Below are 25,588 nucleotides of genomic sequence, written 5' to 3'. Positions count from 1 at the left end.
AGATTTTTGTGTTGTACACATTTGCTTCAAGTAGTTTTCAACGTCGTAAATTAATCGAATACATCATATTTTAAAGGTTAATCATGGAATTATATATTGCAAACATTACACATGATTCAGTTTTTACCGACAGAATCACTGTTTTCAAATTGCTGTACACAATCGATATATTTTATTTTGTCAAGTTATTGTGAAAACCTGCATAATCAACAATGATATTGATTGGAACTTCTATAATGTATTCAGTATTAAGAACAAGTTTTGTATGTCTGATTTAACCCGAACTGTTCCTATGTTGGGGCGTATTTTATATGGCTACACCACAGTGAAAGCTTTGTATTGTTAATATTATGGTAACGCTAAGAAAAAGTCTGAAGTAGGATGATGTTCATCGTAGTGTTTTTGTTGAATTATCAGTAGGGTTTGAACTTTTATCGTTGTGTCATTAAATAGTAGCACATAAATTGTCTTGTATGCCCGATGTGTGTTTGTATTTTCAATGACATCATACTCTACGAATTCATTCATTTTTAATTATGTAGACGGTTATATAGACACAATCATGCGATTTCTATTGCTTAAGTTTTGAAAATGTTAACATCTTTAGAGATTTCTCATGGCATTGGCACCTGCCTGTTTTACTGATAAAATTATTCCGAAAATGTAACATTAGCAATTGATTATCAAAGCAATTCAGCATTTGCTCTACATTTCCTTAGTCGATTTGAAGCCCCCTGACGGGTCCCTCTGTGACACAAGCCAGTTGACAACCTTACGTCCTTCATTCAGTTTTCCAAGTTCAGTATATGTCAGGAGAGCGTAAGATGTTACCTCAATATCACGTGATTGAGCACGAGACGATGCCGCTGTCGAGTCTGCCCGTATGGTTACTCTCCGAGAATGTAGCCAATACGTTTTGTCACCTAATTGTAAATGATAACAAATATATGTATATATATTGTTATTATACAAATGAGTGAGTACAACAAACCAAAAAAAAACGTTTTAAATTGAACATTTGTTTCAACATGTACACCAATAATGATCTGAATGGCGAGGTTTAGCGCCCGGAAAAATATTCCACTTCATAAACTTCTATAATGTCACTTCTTATCTTCTTCTGTCTCGAACGACGTGGTAGGGTACCTGACTCTCTATGTCTTCTTCTAAGGGGCGGTCTGTATAACCTCGACGGAGATGAGTTCAATACAGCGTTGTCCGTATCTGAATTGGACCGTACATCCGTACCATCCACCTGCAGAAAAGGTTGCAATTCTACAGATACATCTGTCTTGATATCAGATGTCGTCGAAAAAGCCACAAGGAGGTGTCGCCTCGGAAGTAAGTTGTTGCAATGAGAGTTTTCATGTACCCTTTGTCATCTTCGCGTTTTACATGAAAAACGTGAATAGTGGAATCTGGCTGATAAAAAGTAAACAAGACATGCTCACTCCAGACGTCAGTTTATTTCGTGTTTCCTCTTCAGACCAATACTTTACTAGCACTCTGACACATAACATAATCTTGGATTCGTGAAAACGACGGTCATAATAGTGTTTTGCCTTTTGTTCACTACGCTTAGCGGCCTTTCCTTCTTATAGGCGTCACGAAGACCTGACTCGAGCTACTTGATGTATATAACAATATCCTGCCTAAAACGATTTGTAAGCCGTGATCGCATTGGATTATTTCGAGCCGAGGCTAAATCCGTAACTTCTCGGCCATTCCCGCACCGCATAAGGTGTTACTTATTCGACCAATCAAGCGACTGGATTTAACCCTATTAATTATTCATGAGTAAGTGATTTTTACAGCTGATTTGCTCAGGGTATCATATAGGTTATGACACACTGGGGTGCCGAGAATGCATGGATGTGTACCCTGTACATGTTCTTACGTCTAGCTGATATCGAATACACATTTAAGATATATTTCTAAGTAAGACAGGTTTCAGAATGCATATCGAAAGTGAGATTACGCTTGTCATGTTTACACATGGACCGTACCGCATCGCGAGGAATTCGTGAAGTGGAATACAATGACGAGGAGGCATTCACCTACATTTTTTACGAAACGTTTAGACTTATAATACAGCTATTACAAGAGGATTCTTAAATCTCCATGCTAATATAACTGGGTCGAAAAGTCTTCTGCTATTCCCTGTTGTTTTTCTGCACTGACAGAGGCATGGAATTGGGGCTTGTAGAGAGTAAACAATAAATCTAAGCTGGTAATCTGCGTAATGGTAAACAGCAGCTTGTTAAATTAAAATTATAATTTACCGTTCTTTTTTCAGTCCATCAACACATCGTGATATGGGCTGAATTCAAATGAAACCAGGAGCGGAACCCGCGATTTATGGAATATATCTATTTGATATAGTTCGTCATTTGGTGTTTGATTGGCATTTTGTTGTATTTGACCTTTCAGTCACTCAATATCTTGATTTATATCTTTATCCACCAATATCAAGAAACTATGCAGTGATCGAATGACCATTGTGTCAAAATGCCGAGCCATCCGATTGAACTCCTTTTTAAGTATTTTTCTCTAACGTTCAAGAACTCATTTTCAACAGCGAACCATTGTTCAGTGTATGTATTACAATTCTAAGTTAAAATGCGGCAATGATATTAATAGTTTCGAAACTGAAATTTAAGAGCATCTCGTTCTAACCTGTCTTAAAATATCGTTGATTTGTGTTTGTTCCCCTTTTTGGTTAGCAAATAATGTGAGATATGTTTGGTGTTTATAACATGCATAAAGTTGTGTTGTGTTATTGAAATGAAATTTGCTGTTTGTATGAACATATAAACATTTACATGTATGTAGCTTCATTTTGTCTTGTATATGTATCTGTTATGTATATATTATTGTATGGTACTCACTCATATATTTAGTCTAGCGTGAACTATCATTTTTTTATATACAAATGTTTTGAACCGGTCAATCTACAATGTTTTGTGGTTTATTGATATCTGTGCAAATATAAATTATTTAAAAAAACAAAACAGAATTACTTAAATTCACTTTACCAAAACAAAAGCAATTACAATAAAACTACAGGGACAACCCCTAGTAAATGGTTTAAATAATTGTTGACAGTGTTGTTTAGATTGTTACATTGGCTATATTAATAATGCTTTTGTAGAAATACTGCGTTTGAATTTAAATAACTTTTTAAATACCTTATTTCGTATTTTTGGCAAAGCTCTTTTTATACACCTGAACAAGTATCAAACAATATTTTATTATGCTTGCAAAAAGATGAATTTAAGGGTGTAAGATGCTTGAATAAGCTTTTCATATTATTTCACTGGCTGTAATGCTATAATTTAATGACTGGTGACCCAATATAGGTGTGGAACATATTAATTCATTGGCTGTAATGCTATAATTTAATGACTGGTGACCCAATAAAGGTGTGGAACATATTAATTCATTGGCTGTAATGCTATAATTTAATGACTGGTGACCCAATATAGGTGTGGAACATATTAATTCATTGGCTGTAATGCTATAATTTAATGACTGGTGACCCAATATAGGTGTGGAACATATTAATTCATTGGCTGTAATGCTATAATTTAATGACTGGTGACCCAATATAGGTGTGGAACATATTAATTCATTGGCTGTAATGCTATAATTTAATGACTGGTGACCCAATATAGGTGTGGAACATATTAATTCATTGGCTGTAATGCTATAATCTAATGACTGGTGATCCCATATAGGTGTGGAACATATTAATTCATTGGCTGTAATGCTATAATTTAATGACTGGTGATCCAATATAGGTGTGGAACATATTATTTCACTGGCTGTAATGCTATAATTTAATGACTGGTGACCCAATATAGGTGTGGAACATATTAATTCATTGGCTGTAATGCTATAATCTAATGACTGGTGATCCCATATAGGTGATGTACATATTAATTCATTGGCTGTAATGCTATAATTTAATGACTGGTGACCCCATATAGGTGATGTACATATTAATTCATTGGCTGTTATGCTATAATTTAATGACTGGTGACCCCATATAGGTGATGTACATATTAATTCATTGGCTGTAATGCTACAATCTAATGACTGGTGACCCCATATATGTGAGGTACATATTAATTCATTGGCTGTAATGCTATAATCTAATGACTGGTGATCCCATATAGGTGTGGAACATATTAATTCATTGGCTGTAATGCTATAATCTAATGACTGGTGATCCCATATAGGTGATGTACATATTAATTCATTGGCTGTAATGCTATAATTTAATGACTGGTGACCCCATATAGGTGATGTACATATTAATTCATTGGCTGTTATGCTATAATTTAATGACTGGTGACCCCATATAGGTGATGTACATATTAATTCATTGGCTGTAATGCTATAATTTAATGACTAGTGATCCCATATATGTGAGGTACATATTAATTCATTGGCTGTAATGCTATAATTTAATGACTGGTGACCCAATATAGGTGAGGTACATATTATTTCATTGGCTGTAATGCTGCAATTTAATGACTGGTGACCCCATATAGGTGAGGTACATATTATTTCATTGGCTGTAATTCTACAATTTAATGACTGGTGACCCCATATAGGTGAGGTACATATTAATTCATTGGCTGTAATGCTGCAATTTAATGACTGGTGACCCCATATAGGTGTGGAACATATTATTTCATTGACTGTAATTCTACAATTTAATGACTGGTGACCCCATATAGGTGTGGAACATATTATTTCATTGACTGTAATTCTACAATTTAATGACTGGTGACCCCATATAGGTGTGGAACATATTAATTCATTGGCTGTAATGCTACAATCTAATGACTGTTGATCCCATATATGTGAGGTACATATTATTTCATTAGCTGTTATGCTGCAATTTAATGACTGGTGACCCCATATAGGTGATGTACATATTTATTCATTGGCTGTAATGCTATAATTTAATGACTGGTGACCCCATACAGGTGATGTACATATTAATTCATTGGCTGTTATGCTATAATTTAATGACTGGTGACCCCATATAGGTGATGTACATATTACTTCACTGGCTGTAATAAAATAATTTAATGACTGGTGACCCCATATAGGTGATGTACATATTATTTCATTGGCTGTAATGCTACAATTGTATGACTTGTGACCCCATATAGGTGTGGAACATATTAATTCATTGGCTGTAATGCTATAATTTAATGACTGGTGATCCAATATAGGTGAGGTACATATTATTTCACTGACTGTAATTCTACAATTTTATGACTGGTGACCCCATATAGGTGCGGTACAAAAATTATTATTTCATTGGCTGTAATGCTAAAAATAATGACTGGTGACCCCATATAGGTGTGGTACGATTTGAAAGGGTATTACATGCTTGTTATAAATATCTGAAATAAATGACCGAAAATACATAACATATATAGTTACGGGATTAGTAGGTGACCCGATATGGGATATAAGGAGCAAAGGAAACCATATCGGGTGAGTGCGAAGCCCGAACCCGAATTTTGCCTCGTATATCCTATATCGGGTCACCTACTAACCCCGTATCGTATATATTACGTCGACAACCTGTTTAATTGTTAAAATGTTTCATTTATTCCTCGGAATCGGATAATAGACGTCATTTTGGTTCGATATAAATTTGGTGACCCAATATGGAAAAATACGGGATCACTGCGTGACCAGTCCCGGACCAATGACGTTGCTTTATTCATGTTGGAGGCGTGACATATATAGTTACGGTTATTGTATATTCGTTCCTTATTACAACTGAAATCGGAAGTGAAATGAACGATTTTTTCAATCTTTCAAAGTAAAAAAAAAAAATTGCAATAATTTGATACATACATCAACGGGAACTTTTTCATCTCACATCAGATACCTTAAAACGACATAAAACTTGTCTTTGTTGAAAGTGTGTGTTCTGTGCTTCAAGCCAACAAGACAATTGGTTGATAACTACTTTTTTACATTGTACTAGCTTGAAAGTTGAACATTTAACATACTTAGTTTTTTTATATATAATATGTTTGCACGGTGCTGTTTGTGGAGTTTTGTGCTGTTCTTTCATGATTCTTGTTTTTGATATTTTGTTTTTGTGTTCTATGTCTTTGGCGTTTACCCACTGCCTTTAAACCGGGATTTTGTTTTTGCTAATGAACTTGTTCCTGTAGTTTTTCGCATACGATTTATATGGATATCATTCATCCAAGGGACAACAAACATGAAATTTGAGAATAAAGACAATTTATGTTAGCGTTTGCCTATTTTGACTGTTTAGACAGTCAGATTTTTTTAAATCTTTGAATATATTTACTCAATGATTTCACATTACCTGACAGTATATGACTACACTGTGGGTCTTATATCTCAGAAGACGGGAGGCCCCTCATTCCGCATGCCCAGACAGTAAATATTTACCCTCTGAGCCTCATATCCCAGAAATGAAGACAGTAGGCATCTCATACCGCATGATCAGACAGTAAATAGCTACCCTGTGAGCCTCATAACCCAGAAACGAAGACAGGAGGACCCTCATTCGGCATGCCCAGACAGTAAATATCTAGGCTGTGAGCCTCATATCCCAGAAATGAAGACAGGAGGACCCTCATCCGGCATGCCCAGACAGTAAATATCTAGGCTGTGAGTCATATATCCCAGAAATGAAGACAGCATGACACTCATCCGGCATGCCCAGACAGTAAATATCTACACTGTGAGTCATATATCTCAGAGAATGAAAGAAGGAATACCACAAATAGTCAGACCAGAAAGTAGATAACTGAAGACAGGAGGACCACCATCCCGTATGATCAGACAGTAAATATCTACACTGTGAGTCATATATCTCAGAGATGAAGGAAAGAATACTCCAAATAGTCGGACCAGAAAGTAGATATCTGAACTGTGAGTTTATATCTCAGAAATGAAAATAGGAGGTCTACAATCCCGCATGACCAGAGAGTAGATAACTTCACTGTTAATTATATATCTCAGAATTAAAGACAGGAGGTCCACACTTCAGCTTGATCAGACAGTATATAACTTCACTGTGAGTCAAATATCTCAGAATTGAAGACAGGAGGTCCACACTTCAGCTTGATCAGACAGTATATAACTTCACTGTGAGTCAAATATCTCAGAATTAAAGACAGGAGGTCCACACTTCAGCTTGATCAGACAGTATATAACTTCACTGTGAGTCAAATATCTCAGAATTGAAGACAGGAGGTTCACAAATCCGAATGACCAGATAGTAAATATCTACACTGTGAGTCATAAATCTCCCGAAAGAAGGCAGGATGACCACATTCCCGCCTGAGCAGACAGTAAATATCTCAGAAATGAAGACAAAAAGATCACCATCCAAATTGTCTTAGTATGGACAGATAATGACTATCCCAATCTGTAAAGTCGCTTTTCGTCGGTAAAACTGAGCAAAACGAGGATGTGATATATCAGATGGATTTGTTACTGAATCAAAAACATATGTTTGTAAGGGGCTGTGTGTATATTTGATTTCAATCATTTGTTGTGTATTTTTTGTTTTATATGTATGGTGACCTAGTTTCAGTAAAATATACTTTTTTCTCTTTGATAGTATTAGAATGAATTTGTCAATATTTGTTCATAATGTTCTATAGTTTTATATTATATTATGTACAACAATTTCAGAATAACAAAATTGTGATATAATAAAGTTATTTGAGAAAAGTACGCGCGGATTTTATAGAATGTACTGGAACATTTTGTATGTAAGGGAAACTTCTCTAATCCGGGGTTGAATATCAAATTAATGTTTCTTTCAAAAGCAAACAATTGTTTAAAATGATAAAATATCGAAGAATTTGGATTTTTTTTATAGTATTCAGCAAGAATGACATTTGAAGATGTTATGGGAAAAATTCTGAGTGTCTTGTATAATTTAATATAAATTAATAGGGCTTACATTGTGTATCCAATATATCATGTTTTGTTCATTCTATGTACATTTAAAACTAACAGGATTAGTAAAATATTTTTTCTGAACTTTTGGAAAATATTCTTTTATCTTTGTTAAATTTTACATTTTTACTTGCTTGAATTTACTGTTATAAACCTGTAAGTTAATAAATGTTACTTCTGTGAAAAGTTTGTTGATTGTTTCTCTTTCTCTTTTGCGTTTGATGGTCGTCACAACATGATAGAGGTATAATATATATATAATATATATCAGGTATAAGTGATTTCTGATGATTCCGTCTAAACCACTTAACGGTAGGGTGCGGGGACGTTACACAATGCACATGATAAGGAAATTGCTCTAAAGAACTCTTATATGTCGATGCAGACACCTAACTAATTCCGTGGTCCATTCTAACCGTCTGCTCCCAGCTGCTTAATTTGAACATACATATAGAACTATATCATTCGAAGCAGATGTTTAAGCGTTAAAGGAAAATAACATTTGCATGTTAACATTCCAGTGACAAGGGCATGTCCCAAATTGCTTACCAATTGGGCGAAATATCCAAAGCTATAGTTGAAGAATTCGTTCGAGACAATATTCATAGTGTATAATTTAAATGTTTCGCAAAGGAATACATTCTTATGTCGACTTGTAAACGTTTTACATTTGATTGATAGTATATTATACTGTCCATTTGCATAAAGTTTACATTTTTAAAGTATTACTCAAGTATGATTTTTCTTCTGTGACATTTTTTTCACCGGCGAAGACATACGATTGTCAACAATCTAATTATATCTGACCTTTACAATCCATTCAGAGCTCCTCGGACATTTTATCAAAAACAACATCGGATGTATTTAAACGGTATCATACATACTCAAAAACTGGTACGTTTAAGTCCGCTGCAAATAGATCGCGTTGTAATTTTATTTAGCAGTTAAACTTTATAACTTAACTCTTTGGAATCTTAATTATGTTTGCAATAGTGCACTTCGCTGGCAATCAATTTAAATTTAGATCAATAAATACAACTCTAGAACACTACATTTAATAATGATAGAATGCAAAAAAATACACACTACTTCTACTGATGTAACGGCATACATTTGAGGTTGTTTTCGATAAAAATGGCCGAAAAGTTCCGAATGCTTTACAATCACCACAACACTGTTCTATTACTCATAAGGCTATGACATGAATAGAAAAGTGTCAATCTAAACGTTTGAAATTCCACACGAATGCTGAAACAACGCTATAACAGTATACAGTCATATTCTTGGTTCAATCAGAAAATACAGATATATGATATGTCAATAGCTAAGCAGAAGAATCGAAAAGCAGGATGGTTCTTTTTATAAAGCTTTATGACATATATTTATAGAATACATTTTTACATAAGGATTACTTTTTATTCCACTTGTAATTAATAAACGAAAATGTCAATGTATATTAATATTTATTTAAAATAAATACAGAACTATTTATTTAGGTCATAAGCATAAAAGTAAACAAAACCCACACAGCGGTTATTTTTCTATACCGTACAGTAATCACTGCCTCCTCGCATATCAGGTGGTGATGTTAAATTACGTGACGTTATTCACAACGTTTGAATTGTTTTTCACTTTTTTAAACTTTGGAAACAATGTTATTTATGGACATTTACAAACATATCGCATTAAAGCTGCACTCTCACATATTTACCATTTTTACAACTTTTTTTCTTCTTTTTGGTCTTGGAAAGAGCATTTTTTGCATAAATACAAATGTATTTGCAAACCAATGATTTACGATTTTTATATTTCCGTTAGAAAACTTATGTTTTATGGTACTAACGGTTTAAGAAAAATGCATAAAACATCCATTTTTGAACTTAAATATACAAATATGCGATCTTATTTTTCGTCAGCAGTCTTATATAACTCGTTTTCATTGATTTGCGCAAAAATTGGCTCGTTCCAAGACAACAAATAAAAAATACTGTCGAAATGTTCAATCTGTGAGAGTGCAGCTTAAATACGTTTTTTTTTTCCAATAAAAATGACAACTGAAATCGATCTTTTTTCCAACATTGTGGACGTATTGTATATGTTCGTCAAGGGAGATCATTGCGTAAGGTGATTGAAATTCAAAAAGGTCGAATTGTTTAACAGAGGATTCAAATATTGTTTACCAATGTTCGATCTGTTTTGCATATGTTTCCTTTCAGTATACCTTAGCATAAGATAACTCAAGACAAACTCAACTCGCAAAATTGTAAATTGGGTTCGATACTTGATAAGGGCCAAGAGTTTTAGACCAAGTGTTGAGAGTTTTTTCAAAGCGGTGATGCATATGTAAACAGCGCTTGTCTTCGACCGATTTCTCTATATCAAATATCTGAATCAGCCGTAAACATTTTTGAAATGCTTTCATATATTTTTAATCTTACTTAAAGTTGACTGTATAATAACTGTTCCAAATTCCAATAGTAAATCAAGCCACCATGTTGAGGAATACCATTTGACGAGACGAAACGAAAAGTCTTATTACATCATCAGATAATGTTTGGTGACCGATTCATGTTTATGCACTTTTAAAACCTTTATTATGTTTTGAATTAATATGTACGTATTAAATGCAATGACTTAGACTTCAAGCGTATTGAACAAAAGTTTTGAGGACTATTTCGATTTATATATGGATACCGAGTGTGATGACATCAACAGGGAAAAAACAGTTGTCCTCCTTATTTTAAAAATAAATTAATAAATTTAATAATTTTAAGCTTATTTAAATATTTCAAATATACAAAGTAATATGATATACAAGGGTAGTGCCGTGGATAGAGAAAGTTTATCTGGCTAACCCGATAAATCCCTCCACCTTGCCAGATAAACTTCCTCCATCCACGGCACTAACCTAGTATTCTCTATATCGATGATTATTTTCGAGTAACGACTGTCACACCATGTACCAAGTCAAGTCAAGTTCATACACTTTATTTTATCATTAAGGAATAAATTTACACAAAGTAAAATATAATATACTTTTTTTAATATCCAACTACACGATTGAATTGCATTGTTCAATAACCAATTTACTTCTTCAATTGCAGTAACACTTTGTGAGTGTCATTTGTATGATTGACCAAAGCCATTGTCTAATTTCAAAAAGTGATAGAAAAATACCACGACGAAAATGATGATAATGTTCGTTATAGCTTGTAGTGTTAAATTCAACTATTACGATGTTAAATTGGGTCAGACTTGTTTCTTGTTGTTTTTATATTACAACTCCTTAAACACACAATATTTTCAATGTTTAAATTTGTCAAGGAGCTTATACCAAAACACGGCGGAACATCATCTTTGTTTCCTGAAGTGGTATGCGCCCTGGATAGTTGTAACTATAATCGAAAATAGACTGCAGACTTGAATCGGAACTGTACAATCCGTTTAGATTTTTCGTTACACAGTTATTGTACCACCAGCCCCCATGGTATGATGCTGCACATGATCTTACATAATTATCCATATCTTTGTCTTTTGCACTGAATGCCATATCATTTTCACCAAACGATGAGTCGTCCATGGTAACGTTTCCAGAAGCTGCACAAATATGTTACATTTATATAATAACCGGTGATGTAAATTTAAAACAAATTTCTACTGCTACCTTATTTTATGCAAAATATACACAATTTAAATAAATTGCATATTAAACGCAGAAGTAATGTATGCGTACATACAGTTAAATTTAAAGGACTTTCCGATCAATTATATCCACTGCATTGCAAATATTGATATTAAATCAAACTTAGGAATATGTATAGGGTAAACTGAAACGCATATAAAACATCAAAACAAGCGCAGTAAAAATACATACTCACTTTCATTATTTCGTGTCCTAGCTCCAAGATGCAGTGTATAGTTTGAGCCCTGTCCGACTAGAAAATCTGAATATACTTCAAAAGCTTTCGAGCCATTGAAACACATAACATCTATTCGAAGATCATTCGTTCCAACGGTTGTCAGTTCATAAACGTTCCGTAGACCTACAAGTATAATATTGATATAATTTGCAACGAGCTGCAAAAGTTGGTAGTATACATTCTAGCTCATCCTTAAGTCTTTCTTTAGATCCGTGCATTCTAAGCGAGTTTAAATTAATTAAATTAACACTCACTTAATTATCTCTAAAACAGCGCAATGCGACGAAATCAAGTTTTCAATTTAGGCGATCATAAAGTTTTAGCAACTTTTAATTTTGGATACCTAAATACTAGCTACGTTCTTGATCTTTACTGTGTTCGTACAAACCAAATATTACTTTGAGATATTTCTTCACATGACCTGGCAAGAAGTTTCATCCTTGAATGCCGGTCTTAGAATAATTTCATAAGCGGTAGCAGTAATAGTTACAATGACTCACTCACCATATTCCGAGTGCAATTCAAAAGTACATTTTCAAATGGGTTTGCTACATACTCAGCCCGAAACCATTTACTTCTATATTTAAATATGAACTCTTTCTCCCAAATAAGATGTACCACAATTAATACATTAGTTTAAATTCGAAATAGGATGATCAATAACGAAAACAATGGTTCTTGTGAAAAATAAAGTGTTTAATTTCATTAAAGGTACAGAAAACACGGCACCTTATGAGACGGCAGTTGATCACTGTAAATATTTTATCAGTGCTTTAATATTGGTGCGTTATCAGCTATTGAATACACGGTTACAATCTTGTTATTAGTAATATATATCATCCATCAATGCATTATTAAGTAAATCGTTAAAGGCATATCATGTTTGCCATACAGGTGTATGCATTGATTTAAAATACGCGTATCACGTTGCATAACTACAAGTCTGAAAACGTTTACATTGATCAAAGATATTTTCAAGAGTTTCAACATCTGTTTGTTTTGCTTTAAGACTTTGTTTTCTGAATTTGTGCTCATTGATTTGTCCTATGATCGATTTAAGACACCGGTTGATGGATTTGTCCTATTATCAATTTAAGACACCAGTTCATTGGTTTGTCCTATTATCGATTTAAGACACCGGTTCATTGATTTGTCCTATGATCGATTTAAGAAACCGGTTCATTGATTTGTCCTATGATCGATTTAAGACACCGGTTCATTGATTTTTCCTATTATCGATTTAAGACACCGGTTCATTGATTTGTCCTATGATCGATTTAAGAAACCGGTTCATTGATTTGCCCTATTATCGATTTAAGACACCGGTTCATTGATTTGTCCTATGATCGATTTAAGAAACCGGTTCATTGATTTGTCCTATGATCGATTTAAGACACCGGTTCATTGATTTTTCCTATTATCGGTTTAAGACACCGGTTCATTGATCTGTTTTAGCAGAAGTATATCTACCATTCATAAAGTGGATTTTTGTTTCCCCGTATAGTGTATCCAGGGTGAGGAATCACGTGATGTCTCCAGGGTTCTCACATGGGTCACCACGAGTCAAAACCGATGTAAAAATTCAAGTAAAATGATGTTTTTGACAGAAAATGTAACTTAGCCTATACCATTCTATGCTATTTTCTGCTTCACACGTGTGAAATATTTAAGATTTCTTTCATTTTAACGATGCATGTATGTATTACATCGGTTGTTACCTGTGGTGACTCGTGGTGACCCTTGTTAGAATCCCGGTGAAGTCACGTGTTTCTTCATCCTGATATCCCAACCTTAAACTAGTATACACCATGTTCTTTCGCTACATGTGATTTATACCAAATGTTACTTAGCGGATATTATTTTTCGTTACATCATGATACATCATTAAACAACTGTTCAGTAAAATTTGGTCGGATATAAATATGTCACGGTTACGCCAATGAAGAATAAATTTTGTCACTCTTGGGAAAGAAATTTAAAGGTTAAACTATATATACTGTGATTTGACTTAAGTATATTCGTGATTTTGGGGTCTGGTTGCGTGTCTGATGAGCTGACAAACCTGTTATGACTTATAGGTTGACCTGAAATTATTGAGAATTTTATTAACAACCTTGATGAGGCAACACATTTATTTTGTGCTCAACATCACTTTACTTCTTTTAATATTAGGGGAAGTAACTATTTCCTTAAATTTTCCAGTAGTCTGTTAGAGTGATCTCCCTTTGTTTACATTTGAGCAGACGACCTAGAAAGTTGAGTGTTGAAATGAGTGCATCTGAGAAAAGAAACATATTTTATGAGCTCTATAGTGATTGGATAACAACTGCAAGCACCATTTCAGAAACTGAAGACATTCCTCTATCTACTGTATACAGGGTTTGGAGAAATATTGAGAATGGACAGGGAATATAGCAAAAGAAGGGAGCAGGTAGGCCTCGAAGTTTGACAGCTGGTGATCGGAGGAGGTTGGGTTTAGTCACATCCCAAAACAGGAGATGGAGTGTTTCCAAGATCAGAGGTGAAATGATTTACAGGGGGACTGTGCCGGTATCCAAGGAGACCATGAGGAAAGAGCTTCATTTCCGTAAAAAGATAATGATCCAAAACATACTGCCAAACATGCAAAATCCTGGTATTTAGAGGAAAATGTCACAGTTTTGGAGTGGCCAAGCTACAGTCCTAATCTAAATCCTTTTGAGAACATTTAGGGGTTAATGAAGAACAATATCAACCAGAAAAAACTAACTACCATAGATGCAATGAAGCAGGAGGTAGTCAGTTTCTGGGACACTATGGACCCTGATTTGATAACTTCTTTGATAGGGAGTATGCCCAGAGGATTGAAGCATGTATTACTCAGGAATGCGTACTTACAAAATATTGAAAGCTGGTGATTTTGTATTGTGAATATATGTTCAATATCATGTATAAAAACATGAATCTCAATAATTTCTGGTCAAACTATAAACCTTTTCCCAGCATCCTTTAGACATTTCCAACGACAAAATTATGGTTTTTAAATCCTGTCGCCACCGAGGAAAGTGTTCCGAGACAGCGCACACCTCACATACCAACATAATTATGTAATTAAGTCCAGTCCAACCCAGAAAATGTGCTTCTTACACTGACTGATCGTATGACCATGGCTCCGGCCACAAAGGCCGCCGTGCAGGGCTTTGAATGTAGTAAGCCGTACAGACTGCTGAATAACAACTGACATGACTTTCTGACCTTTCAATTCCGCTCTGTCAAGGAATAGCCGGTCATAATAGTTAAGATATTTTGGCAGTTCCACTGTCGCCTGCAGGTTAGTATCCTTGTATTATATTGTGAGCAACAAGTGACCTAACCCGAGATATTGTAGCATCTGCGTCCTGGCCTTTGAACCAGTTCTGAGACATCAGAAGTTTAAAAGATGGTAGATCAGCATTGTCCTTTCCTTCTAGCCCAGTATTTGGAACTGAGCCACGTGGAGGATCAGGCATACGAGTGAAGAAACCCAAACTACAGGTTGTCTGTTGGTGAGATATCAGAGTGCGATTCTTAAAACCTAATCATGGTACCGTTATTTATTATAATACTTGTGAAGTGAAGGTTAGTATGCTGTCAGCTAGCTCAGAGAGTATGGCAGCCAAGGATCCTGGGCTCGAGCCCCGGTAAAATAGAAGTCGAACTGAATATACACTCAATAGTTTACCGGTGGTTTCGTCGATATCATGTTCACCTTGTTCTCTTTCCTTTAAAATTATGAAACTCCAAATAAGCGGAAGAGTATGTCACATTACTTTTACCTATGTACGTGTGTGAATGACTCGGTAGCTCTTTTGGAAGAGCACTCGCGCTGTTTACGAGGGGCACCGAGTTTGAGCCCCGTTCTGTCTGAACATTATTCACACACTGTGATGATTTGTTTTAATAATTGTTGTCTTGTAGCAATCTGCTAATTTTTGTTTTGTATTTGTTTGACCGTGATTCGTGTTTCTTTATGTATGATATTGGTTATGTTAAGACTACTAGGCTTGTTCCTATTGTCAATATAGATCGATAATAAAGAACATTTCTTATAGTTAACAATTTAAAAGAAAGGTTTGTAAGTGAATACATGCTTTACCTAACCAGTGTTCTCCATCAACAGATCCAAACCCATCTTCATAGTCTTGAAAGTTTTTGTAAAAATCTAGAGACCCATTGAACCGTCTTTGGAAAACCTAAACAAAAATCGTAATGTTTTATCATGTGCGTAAATCAAATGATATAATACATGAGCTTTATTCAACGCAATAATATTCATCGAGTACTCTCTAATATGGTTGATTATGACTAGAAGGGAGATCACTTTGTACCCAGTGATTTTTTATAACAATATCAGCATGTTTTATGTACGATTATACATTATATATAACAAGTTTGATAAAACATCAATATCAGTAAATGTCATGCTTCTTGTGCAATTTTAATTTACAATTTGACAGCATTACACCTTCTCCTGACGCCAGTTGGCTATTCTTATACCGTATTGTTACGTTTTGCTTAAGAAATATTTATATACATATAGTAGTATATCTAATGACGTTGCCCCAATCTACAAAAATCATTACTTGTATTTGATATATAAAACTAGTGTTATACATTTGATGTGGCGTTATAATGGACCTGCGTTGTAAACAGGCGACATATCGTTCTTCATTTGGCAAAGTACATCGTAAAGTTCAAATTTATTATGTAAATACAATTATTTTCTTTGCATGCGAAATTTGTGTAGAAACAATGTAACTGAAATTGATCAACTCCGTGTTGTAACACCACTAATGCAACATCCTCTCTGTTGTGTTCAGGATTAATTCCTTTAATCTAGAAAGACAAAAATAGACTAAAATGATAAAAAACAAATCAATTTACAGTCCATCCACCGCCTGCAGTATCCATATCGCAATATACTTGTATGAAGGTCCTCGTCACGGGTGTTGAAATGGTATACACTCCAGATGGAGCTCCGGTCATCGCATTCCGGATATCAAGACAGTTATTAACTATAACATGGTTTTAAAATTAATGTCAAAACGTACGAAAAACATGTATTACGGTCATTTCGAATTTTCTTCGTCAATTTTAAAAGTATGAAAGAACGTTTCGGTAATAACAAAAACATTATCTTATAAAAAGATTTTGAGAAAACATCTACGGAGCTATAACACTGTCATGAATTATAACCCATATACTTACTTGGACAATTTCGCCGGAAACAACTCCCCCAGTCTTTATTGTCTCCATCACATTGCTGACCTAGTAAAGATGGCGCGGGATTGTTGCATTTTCTGTCACGTGATGTAACACCAAACCCACACGTGACCGGACATGGCGCCCATTGTTCCCATGCAGACCACTCGCCATCTTTAAATTACGAAACATGAATTCAACAACCAATATTTACTGTAAAAAACATAAATCTACTTAATAAGTTGTGTTGCAATATGGAGTTCATGGTGCACGCGTTTTTTTAACATTAATGAAACGAGCCTTGTTGGTATTAAATTATTGCTAGTAAACCAGGTACAACATTTAGTTTTGAATGACCACACATGAACATTTCTAGCTTGATGATCTTTAGCAAAATCATTCCAACAGTTAAAATTGATGACTTGACTTGAACCTTATTACACTAGTTTTCCAACATATTTTATTTGCTATCTGTTTTATTAGAATTCCGATTTGGATATAGCTAGATTGATTAGGTGTTACTATCAACGTTTGAGACCTGGACTTGTTAGAATAAAGTTTCAAACCTGGCCATGTTAAAAAAAAGCTTCAGACCTGGTCATGTTAGAAAAAAGATTCAGGTCTAGTCATGTTGGTACAGAGTTTCAGACCTGGTCATGTTGGACTCAAGTTTCAGACCTGGTATTCTCTGAATAAAGTTTCAATCTATTAGTTTATTATTATTTGTTTCATTATTAAGTTTCCTCACGTTAATGCATACTTTAATAAGAATTACTTTTTACGTGTTTTTCTTTATTCAGGCTTGTTGAGAATAGTGCACGTAAACTGGTTTAAACCCCCAGTAAATATACATTTTACTGACCGTTCCAAGGCGGTACCTAACAATCCTTGATAAACATATCTAGTTTTTGTACACTATATATGCAATGTTCTGTTAGTGGAGTTTTGTGCTGTTGTTCCATGTTTCTTGTTTTTGATTTTTTGTTTTTGTGTTCTATGTCTTCGGCGTTTACCCAGTGCCATTGAACTTTTGGCTACTGAGCTTGTTACTGTAGTGTTTCACATAAGTACTGGTCTAAATAAATTTAAAGTTCTAGACCTGATTTTGTTGAAATACAGGTTCTGATCTGGTATTATTGGAATAAAATGTCCGACCTGGTCTTCTTGGAATACAGTGCTACACCTGGTATAATCGTAATACATTTTCAACCGTAGTTTTGTCTGAATAAAATTTTAGACTTTTTAGTTCTTTTTGGAAAAGATTGTTGTTGCCGACCCGGCTGTGTTAGAATAAACTTCTTGACCCGGTAAATGAAATGAAGATCTAGACTTGTTCTTGTTGAAATACAATTTCAGACGTGGTGTTGATAATCGAATGTGTATATGAAATTCATATAATGAAATAAAAAAGGTACTGGCATACACACATTTGCAAACAAATTATATTCTGAAGAGCAAAACAAAACATATCTTCATACTTCGACACGGGCGGGGAGTGCAGATTCTGCTTTCCTGTGGCTTGCCAAAGCAGTGGTCACCGAATCGATCAGGTTTTGGATTAGTGCACGTCCTATCTCGACTGTCAATGCCAATTCCACAAGACACCGAACACGACCCCCATGACAACCATGTACTCCACCCTCCGTGGACTTAAAACAGATACGATTTCTACAATTATGATTCTTTATTGTTTTATAATTATGTTATATTTTCTATTTTATCATTCATTTAAGAAACTTTTGAAGAATAGAAAAGTAGTCATTAATGCATATATCAATTGAGAACATAAACGAACTCATTTTTTGTATTCACAATGAGAAACCAGATTAAAATAATATATCAAGATAATGTATTGAAGAATGCAATATGGTCAAAACATTCAAGAGCTAGAAACATTCCAGACTGCTATGTGGTTAAACGAGTTGAGGAATTGACCGGGGGTTATAATTGCGGTCGAAACATTCAAAAGTAAGAGTCATTCCATACTGGTATGTGGTTAAAGGAGTTGAGGAATTGCCCGGTGGTTAAAACTGCGGCAATTTCTTGTGCACATTTACAATAAATCACTATAATATCATTAAGAGCATTGTTTAGAGAAAACATAACCATATTGAAATACCAGGACATGGTTCGCGGTCACAACGTTTATATTCATTGGCAACGCCGACACAGTCACTGCCGTTATTCTTTGGTTCCGGGTTGGTACATGTTCTTGTGCGTGTGTGTTTCCCTTGATCGCATGTGACGTCACATGAAGTCCAATCACTCCAGTTTGCCCACTGACCATCTTAAAATTGGAAATTAAACACCTTCCAAATTTAATCACAGATGGGTTCCTTGTCTCAGATTATTGTTAAGTGTAAGAGGCTTTTGACTCCGTTGTATGCTATGCGATCGAATTGAGTTTGATCATTTAGTTAAGATGGTTTATGTTCTGTTTACTCAAAGATAGGTTTATAAATAATATCACCATAACTTGTTTTAATAATTTCTAACATTTGTATAAGTAAGCTAAAAAAAGTCTAGACTTACCTACTGGGCAAATTCCACAAAAGTTCGGACATATCTTCTTTGCTTCGTCAACATTATTGCATATTCCAAAAAGAGTGTTTGCCCGAGGGCAGTCAAACGATTCGTCGTCATGACATGCAGTGGCTGAAAATTTATCAAGTTGGATTTTTTTTTGTACTCGCAAACAATTTTGAATCCCCTACATATACAGTGTATACAAACTATTCAATATAAAATAATAATATGGCAGTACCTCGGGGGAGTCTTTTTTTACACACTTCATTGTAAAAACACAGAAAATGGTATGATTATACCACAGAGGTAAAATTATTTACGTGGCAGGTAGGAACACAAATGCGTGTTACACAAATCGTGGGCACAACATTCGTGGCACGCCGTGGATTGACGTTTGCCGATTATACCAGGATCTCTTTGACATAACTGAAAAGAGGACAGCTTTAATTACACAAGTACGAGTCAAACCCTGTTTGCTCGACGCGCTTGGCTCGATGTATTCCATGTCTCAATCATTACATGTAATTTTCTATCATTATTTAGCCGACAAATAAATCAATATTTAGTTTAAAATAAAAATGTGTGCAAGGTTTACGTTGTCCTCTCTTGAAAATATTGGGCCATCTTTTAAATACAAATCTCTAATTACGAGTAGTTAGACATTTAGTTATCTTATAAAAAAAAGCATTTCATTGTAAAATTTCATTGTAAAATTGAAGATTTCAGATTTTGACACTTGGTACTCATTTAAATGCAATTTCTTGCCCTTACTATTCTTGTCAAACGCTCATTGATACGACTTCCCTATATACACTGATACTTGTTAATTATTTTGACATTCATGATTATTGCATTTTAAAATCGCTCACCTATAAGGCCAGCATGATATTATTGATACGACCTAGTGTTATGGGCTCTTGATTAATAATAACACTACTCTTATTTACCGCAAAGACTCTGGCAATTGTCTAACGGTTGCGGTTACCCGTGGTAAATGACATAGAACCGTTTAAATGTAACACAGTCTGGACTTTTATTATAAATTAACTCCGCCATATGGGGAAATATTTGATGCTTTTTATATGATATGATTATCGTATTTAAAAATCGCTGACTTATAAGACCAGCATGGTAGCATTAACACAGAGGTTTGCAAATATCAATAAATCAGAACATTTAACAAACAATAGACTGAAAAGGTCAAACTTGCTGTAAATTTCAGCGATGGTTATCGTATCGTAATTCGCCAACTTTAACTAGATCTTATATATAGTATCGTACCCTTCCGACAACAATCGTTGGACTTTAAGGTTATAAGTTATTAATGAAGTTTCGATTTAAATAGTAGACCAATCGTTAAGAACCTTGTTAACAACGTTATTGATGGCTTCGTTGTTTCCTTTCAAATTTAAACAATTTAAATTAAAAGTTTTAAGAAATAATAAGTGGTGTTTAAAATAATGTTTAAGACAATAGCTTCAATTGTTCTTGTTTGAATATAATTTATGAATCCTTAAAAACAAAAGAGTTAACAATATGAATAAAACATTATTGTTCCATTTAAGAAATGTATTTGCAATCGATGAATCAATCTTGCATGAGTATTTACATGTACTATGAATAAAACTACTTTCAATATATTAAATATCATACTACTTGGGTATGTCGATAAATATTGTAAGAATAAATCAATATATAGTAACAATCGATTTACATCAAAGCAAATGCAGATTTTAGATCTACCTGATTATCCATACATGACAGTGTATACGTCTTCGTGGGTCCTTGTGGTACAAACATGGAGCAGGACTGAAAAAATAAATCAAATATATGATCGTATTATAGTCGAACCCCGTCAGCTCAAATTCGTTTGGCTCGATTTCATCAATAATGTCTTGATTTAGATGAAAGGGGCTGATTTCTATCTAGCATTTCAGCTTTGCCCCTAGGCTCGAGCTATTGTTACCGGTCCCTGGGATTTCAAGCCAACAACGAACGACAATATGTTTTTCTCATTAAACATTATATATTTATCAACGCTTGTGATAACTTATACCAAGTTACTCTCGTTGCCACGATGTTGCATGAGAGTGTGGTTTCATTTTGTCGCGGAAACCGGAGAACTCGGAGAAAACCCACTTGCCCGGTAACCACTAACCACAAACGCCCAGGCCGGGAATCGAATTCGGGTATCCTTGGCGGGAAGCGAGTGTGCTATTCACTGCACCAACCGGACATCATTCCTTACTGAGTGGGTAAGGGGTAGTGACTATATACGAGTACAGTTGGATTTTCTTTTAAATAAACTTACTTTATCTTGCTTGCATTGCATGATTTAATAATGTTCTCTGATCAGATTATCGAAACGCCTTTTACAGTTGAGGACAACTGCTGCTGAGATTCACAGACGAAAAATGGGAGATCATCAGTTTCCGTCCAATTGTGCATTACTCATATACTGCATGCGACATTAAAGGCAAAAAAGTTAGAACAGGAAAGCAAGTGAAAATAATATTTTGTACCTGATGTTGGTTGCACGTAACCGTCTGATTACAATCCGTCATGCCTGGTGCGTTGTCGCAGGAATAACATTGCAAGGAATCTAAAACATGGAACATAAGTTAGAACCTAATACGTTGTCGTGATATCTCAATCATCATTTTTGTTAAGCTTAAAGGCCTAGTTTAAGTAATGTTTGGCATGACAATCCCCTGCTGTGCATATCCTGCAAATTGCACTGATGTCACAGTAGGGGCCAATTTCCTGTGTATTTGTTTATGGCTCAGGGCCATTTAGGGTCCTTTTTTATTATTAAACCTCCAAAACTACCCAGCAGAAAACTCAGATCAGAGATCTGATCAGACAATTGGGCAATTAGATTAAGATTAATACACGGAGGTTTTTTACTATACACGATTTTTTTTTGATTTTTTTATTTTTATTTTTTTTGGGGGTGGGGTGGGGGGTCACTTATAGAATGATTAAACTAAGCCTCTAAGTCAGCACGAAGGATTTATGCTATTTGGTTTAATCAGCGTCTGTACATCGAGCGTGCCTGTATTACTCATCGTTAAATAATGAAAACAACAGGGACTGGCCAAATAGTCGAAATCAAAAACTGACCCTGTTAAGAGGCACAAAACAATAACACAAACGACAATGAAAAAGAGAAACAAACGACAATGAACAAGAGACACAAACGACAAAGAACAAGAGACAAAATCGACAATGAATAAGAGACAAAAACGACAATGAATAAGAGACAAAAACTACCATAAACATGAGACACAAACGACAATGAACAAGAGACATAAACGACAATCAACAAGAGACACAAACGACCATGAACAAGAGACAAAAACTAACATGAACAAGAGACAAAAACGACAATGAATAAGAGACAAAAACGACAATGAACCTGAGACACAAACGACCATGAACAAGAGACAAACACTACCATAAACATGAAACACAAACGACAATGAACAAGAGACAAAAACTACCATAAACAAGAAACACAAACGACAATGAACAAGAGACATAAACGACAATAAACAAGAGACACAAACGACCATGAACAAGAGACAAAAACTAACATGAACAAGAGACAAAAACGGCAATGAAAAAGAGACACAAACGGCAATGAACAAGAAACACAAACGGCAATGAACAAGAGACACAAACGGCAATGAACAAGAGACAAAAACTAACATGAACAAGAGACAAAAACGGCAATGAAAAAGAGACACAAACGGCAATGAACAAGAAACACAAACGGCAATGAACAAGAGACACAAAGGACCATGAACAAGAGACACAGACAACAATGAATAAGAGACACAAACAACAATGAACAAGAGACACAAACGACAATGAACAAGAGACAAAAACTACCATGAAAAAGAGACATAAACAACAATGAATAAGAGACAAAAACGACAATGAATAAGAGACAAAAACAACAATGAACAAGATACAAAAACAACAATGAATAAGAGACAAACACGTCAATGAACAAGAGACAAAAACGACAATGAATAAGAGACAAAAACAACAATTATGAATAAGAGACAAAAACGACAATGAACATGAGCCACAAATGACATTGAACAACAGACACAACGTATAAATTTGACATTCACGATACAAACACTACAAACAGGCAACTGGCGCAACAAACTAGTTTTGCCGCTTATTGATTCAAGGTCAGTGAAACAGGAATTTACCGTAACACATGTCTACATTTGGGCTTTTACTAGTTTGTATGGCATTATATAAACCCCACGCCTCTCAATATTTATCAGTTTTTTTTTTCAAAAATCAAAAATACAAACCTCTTCAGGGACAGCATCAAGTTAAAAAGTACGTTAAATACACGATACGTGCATCGGGAGTTAGAGTTAGAGGACGTTGGTCCAAGTGTGTGCACCACTCTATCATTAAAAATGCTCGCACACCAACACACTACACTGATTTGAAATCTAAAATGACTTACCAACATTCTTAGCACATATCCATAGAATGGTTACTCCCACAAGTATTGCTGGCATATTCTTAGGCTCAGTAATTTCTGCTGAAAAATATACACGATTAGAAGAAGGGAAACAGTCTGATAAAATAACACTTTTAGGCTTGACCATTTTAAAGCTAAGAAAACTATAATAAGAGTAATTCACATTAACCGTGTCATCAAATTTGTTGAAATATTGCGTGTATATTCGCAGTTTACCGTTTACGAAACACAAACACAGCCTTGGTGGTGCATACTTAATGCAAAATGACTATTACAGATTAGAGATCTACATGTGATGACGACCTTATCGTCGTTCTTAATAAAATTTACAGTTAAGATAACACTATTATATTGTTCTCTTTTTATGTACAGAACATGTAATGACATGTAATGACACAATACAACGTTTATTTCTTTATTAACATCCGATCATTTAATGTTATGCATTTACTTGTTCAGGGTAAAGGATAGCCTATATACACAAGATACTTGCGTTTGGGGTAAAGGGGATTTGCTAATATATCATACTGCCAACATTCATTCATATTTATTCAGTGTATATAAATATATAATCTTTGTTTGAAAGAAGAACAAGCCCCGTTCTAATTTGAACTTAAATAAGACTGAAATGTTATAGTACGTGTAATAACGCTTTATAGACTTATTAAAAGCATTTTCTGCACAATCATCATATCTTTATGATCAACATAGCTTCATCGCTACCAATGATTTTGTTAGCTTAAGATTGAAATTGTTCATTGACAAATCATTGACATTTTGGCAATATACAATGAAAAGGGAAAGTGAAGACCGACTCCAGCAGTAACAGACCAATATCTTAGCCCATGTTTCAGCAAAATCTTTGAAAAAGTAATTTTGAACAGACTCAATAACTCAATAAAAATAAACACATCGCGTTTCCATACAAACAGCAGCAAGGGTCTCGTTTCGGAAAACACTTAGTTGTGTTACGACGTTGTTTAAACTGCAGGAAACTATCTATCAACAAATAGAACATAACAGCAACGTATTCGTAGGCATGCTTGACCAAAAGGCTGCTATGACTCTGTATGACACGAAGGCCTCTTTCTTAAGATGGGACGATTTGGCTTCGTTGGAAAAGCATTACGAACACTCATGTCCTCATATCAAGACTTAAAATGTTTAGTGAAAATGAACGGTAAAACCTCAAAGAACATTTCTGTACGGAAATCAGTCCGCCAAGGGGGTGTTCTTTCCACGTTTTATTATTTACTATACGTGGACAAACCACTAAAAGATTTAAAAAAAACAGTAACCATGGTTGCACCGTACAATCAACAAAGGCCGGTAACCCTTCATACGCAGACGACATAGCTCTGATAGCATTGTCTCCCCTCAACCTGAATCTGAAATAATTGTTTACAGCAAGAAACGTGCACCTCCT

General features: G+C 34.8%; 1 protein-coding gene across 1 annotated transcript; it reads right to left on the bottom strand.

Moving 5' to 3' along the window:
- Window positions 1-705: 705 nt before the first annotated feature.
- LOC128221744 (protein madd-4-like) lies at window positions 706-24,400 on the bottom strand. Its single transcript, XM_052930345.1, has 15 exons — window positions 24,379-24,400; window positions 24,145-24,219; window positions 22,172-22,251; window positions 21,393-21,458; window positions 19,970-20,075; window positions 19,656-19,778; window positions 19,243-19,410; window positions 18,602-18,772; window positions 17,130-17,297; window positions 16,806-16,936; window positions 16,018-16,114; window positions 11,862-12,026; window positions 11,495-11,580; window positions 1,147-1,255; window positions 706-923 (listed from the first exon to the last, which is right to left on the bottom strand). The coding sequence occupies exons 2-15, from the start codon at window positions 24,197-24,199 to the stop codon at window positions 706-708; spliced, it is 1,743 nt and encodes a 580-aa protein (XP_052786305.1). The 5' UTR covers window positions 24,200-24,219; window positions 24,379-24,400.
- Window positions 24,401-25,588: the final 1,188 nt, after the last annotated feature.

Source organism: Mya arenaria, chromosome 16, assembly GCF_026914265.1.
Source record: "Mya arenaria isolate MELC-2E11 chromosome 16, ASM2691426v1".
Lineage (NCBI taxonomy): Eukaryota > Metazoa > Mollusca > Bivalvia > Myida > Myidae > Mya > Mya arenaria.
This window is presented reverse-complemented; position numbering and strand designations above follow the sequence as displayed.

What these genes read in the sequence shown, in the direction of transcription:
- LOC128221744 (XM_052930345.1), bottom strand. Translation starts at nt 24,199, where the DNA reads ATGCCAGCAATACTTGTGGGAGTAACCATTCTATGGATATGTGCTAAG. An exon ending in TGTCATGTATGGATAATCAG is followed by an intron (nt 20,076 to 21,392) that starts GTAGATCTAAAA and finishes TCCTCTTTTCAG; the next exon opens with TTATGTCAAAGAGATCCTGG. An exon ending in TGACCGCGAACCATGTCCTG is followed by an intron (nt 18,773 to 19,242) that starts GTATTTCAATAT and finishes ATCTGTTTTAAG; the next exon opens with TCCACGGAGGGTGGAGTACA.